Here is a 3,468-nt window from a genome sequence, read left to right as displayed (position 1 = left end):
TCATTAATGAGGAGAGAGGAGAGAACCTTTTATAGGTGAGGAAGAGGAGGTTCTTCTCTTTGTTTTCGATGTGGGACTGAAGTGTTTCAGTTCCCAGCTCTGGGAGCTACTGATGCCATTGGCGGCGCGTCGGCGGTGATCTGGGGGTGATCCGACGCTGAGGTTGTAGCCCGCCTGGCGGTGTACCTGTATGTCATTCCTTTGGTTGGAATTAGTACCTTTAGTGGTACAATGAGCGTGGCCCATTATAGCTAATTATGCTTGCAAATGTACATGTATGTACAGTAATCTTACACATCTTATATAATGAAATGATTACAGATTTCTTAGTGAATCTAGCAATTTAGTGTGACTGTAACAAGGAACAAGTAACAACCTTCATGATTCCCCGAAGTTCAACCATTCAAGATTCATTGGACTCAAATTGACCTTAGTTGGACCGCTAGCAGAAAATCACTCGTATTTATTACGTGTTCACTTATGAATGGTTGATTCCTCTCCATTCATATACCAGATATCTGTAATACACCTAAGATTTGTACTTCCACATAAGCACATGCCCTAGCAATAATGGAACTCCAGAAAATCCCGCTAGTTCTGTTATTGGGTCCCTTCAAAAATTGGATAAACGTAAACCATTATTAAACCTCATTCCAAAATTTACAAGTCACAATAGTGCAATACCTAATCAAAAAGCAAAAGCAAAGCAAAGTTCTTTGTCACTTCTCGAACCTTCAAACAGTTGTACCTCTTTCTTCTCCGCTCTCACTCCTTTCCTACAGCTTCATTTCTTTAATGGGTCGTCGTCGTCTTCTACTATCTGCCTCCATATTCACACTCCTCACCCTCTCGTTCTTCTCAGGTACGTGATCAATCCAAACCCAACACTCCTCAACTCTGTGTATTATTGGATTCTGCATCAAACCCAGTTCTTTGATCTTCGCTTTCAGAAATGGAGTCGGCCTCGTTCAAGATAGTGAACAAGTGCCGCCACACAATCTGGCCGGGTGTTCTCTCCGGCGCCAACAGCCAACCTCTCTCGCCCACCGGCTTCGCGCTCAAGAGCGGCAAGTCCCGGACTTTGTCGGTACCCAAATCATGGTCGGGTCGGATGTGGGCCCGGACCCTCTGCTCCGGATCCTCCCCCGGAAACTTCTCCTGCCTCACCGCTGACTGCGGCTCCGGGAAGATCGAGTGCGCGGGAAGCGGCGCCAAGCCGCCGGCTACTCTAGCCGAGTTCACTCTCAACGGCGCCGACGGCTTGGACTTCTATGACGTCAGCCTCGTCGACGGGTACAACCTCCCGGTGCTGGTGGTGCCGCGTGGCGGGAGGAGAGGCGGGTGCAGCCCCACGGGGTGCTTGGTGGACTTGAACGGCGCGTGCCCAAAGGCGCTGAGGGTCGCGCGTGAGGGGAAGAGTGGGGGCGTGGTGGCGTGTAGGAGCGCGTGCGAGGCGTTTGGGGAGCCGCAGTTTTGTTGCAGTGAGGCGTACGCGACGCCCGACACGTGTTCGCCCTCGGTGTTTTCGCAGTATTTCAAACATGTTTGCCCACGCGCGTATAGCTATGCGTATGATGACAAGACGAGTACGTACACGTGTGCGTCGGCTGACTACATTATTATTTTCTGCCCTTTGCCCCATACCAGGTACCATTATTACCATGTCACAGTTTTCTTCAAGTTCATGTTACATGTGATGCATATGAGATAGACAGATATTATTAATTGGATTGAATCCATCAGCGCTCCTAATCCAAACTCTAATTTGATCAATGTTTCGTATTATAACATAATATGTCGGACTGTTAGATAAAAATCAAATTGTCGATCTGCATGTTTATCTCGATTAGGAAGTACTTGATTTGTGAATGTGATGGGCATTGTTGTAGGTGTGGGGTGTTATGATCCCTAAATTGCACCTTTTCATGCCCCAAGGGTTGCTTAAAGGTTGTGGCACAGTGTCTATCACTATTAGCAACCTTGAAATCTAACCAATTTGTATTTTTCAGTGTCAAAAGCATAAATAAGATAAAGGATGCGACAACAAGGTGCATGTGCAAGTGGGGTTTCGACCCCAATATAGTTAGTCAATTCAGCTATAAGTTTTATAGTTACAATGCGGTCAATGTAGCAGAAATTATAATAGGATTAGCACTAGTAGTTACAAGTAGACATCTTCCATGATACAAGTGCATTAGTTTGTTTATTGTTATCTGGCTTATCAGCATTTGATATAAAACTTGCTGTCATTGTAAAATTTGTTGTAAAAAGGGTCAAAGTTTTGTATATAATTGTATATAGTTGTATGTCCTTGTCTCTTCTTTATGAGTGATTGTGTAAAGTAGCATAGTTTATTGACGAGGAAGACTTGAAAAATTTATCAGCTTGAGCACCACAATCATTGAACCAGAAAAACAATTTAACCCTATCGGACCATTTGTTCTTCTTCTCTGGTATTCAAATTCACTATCATCAAGATGTGCTTCAATAGAACTGATAATGAGGAGGGTCAAATGTGTTTCCCTTTTCTTTAGGTCACATTTGCTGTATTTTAGGGATGTAATATGTTAGGCTCTGTACAATTATATGATTGTATTTCCTCTTAATGCAACATAGCATTGTACTACAGGCATTTAAAACTTGAAAGAGATGTGTTGATTTGTTTGATCAATTTTAATGCATAATTAGGAATGGATATATTGAGTTCATCATATAACACCACTTGAGTAACCGCATGAACATATTTGTTGCCTTATTATTGAAAATTTGCAGTCAAAAGGTGTTGGGAGCACGAAAAGATGGGGCGCCACTACCACTGGTTAATGAGACAATGATGTACTTATAAGGAGCCAACAATACTCTACTAGTACTTCATCCTCACGTCTAGCTCGGATGCCTTAATTTGCTCATGTCGTCCTGCCACTTTTTCAAGCTTTCTGACTAACATTTGCCCTGGCATTAATGTCCCGGAACATCACTACAATCCCAGCGGAAGAGCAGGTGTGTGTCATCGATGAGAACGTACCATTATTTTGGCTCTCCCTCTTGCTTGGTAATAGTACAACACACATAGGGTTGTAGGGGATAAATCCTTGAGAAATCTTGTAGATAAGTTTATGTACCTCTTTGCGCTCCATCCAGTCATAATCATATACATAGTACATACGACTACAAATTTTGCCTCCTGACTTTTCTATTTCAATGGATTAGTAATCTTAGTTAATTGATCCACATTCAAAAGTTTGATTTGTGTTTACATTATGGTGAAATCCTTGAAATATGCTCAGGAAATCTTATATCTTGAGGTTGAAGGGGGATCGTCCCCCTTAATATATTTCTCTGTCCCCTTGAGGTGTGAAGAAATTTTTCATTCACTTTCATTAAACTAGAACAGAGTTTCTAAGTGTATACAGTGAAGTGTAGATCAAAATGGAGCTGAACAAAGATCTCATAGCTCCATCCGTGTTG

At 42.7% G+C, this 3,468-nt stretch overlaps 1 protein-coding gene across 1 annotated transcript; it reads left to right on the top strand.

The window, feature by feature from the left end:
• The first annotated feature begins 670 nt into the window (after positions 1-670).
• Positions 671-3,223, top strand: LOC133739597 (thaumatin-like protein 1b). Its single transcript, XM_062167382.1, has 3 exons — positions 671-862; positions 951-1,647; positions 2,773-3,223. The coding sequence occupies exons 1-3, from the start codon at positions 796-798 to the stop codon at positions 2,843-2,845; spliced, it is 837 nt and encodes a 278-aa protein (XP_062023366.1). The 5' UTR covers positions 671-795; the 3' UTR covers positions 2,846-3,223.
• The last annotated feature ends 245 nt before the right edge of the window (positions 3,224-3,468 follow it).

The sequence above is a fragment of the Rosa rugosa genome, chromosome 3 (genome assembly GCF_958449725.1).
Source record: "Rosa rugosa chromosome 3, drRosRugo1.1, whole genome shotgun sequence".
In the NCBI taxonomy this organism is placed as follows: domain Eukaryota; kingdom Viridiplantae; phylum Streptophyta; class Magnoliopsida; order Rosales; family Rosaceae; genus Rosa; species Rosa rugosa.
The sequence above is the reverse complement of the archived record's forward strand: the minus strand, read 5'-3'. Positions and strand labels throughout refer to the sequence as shown.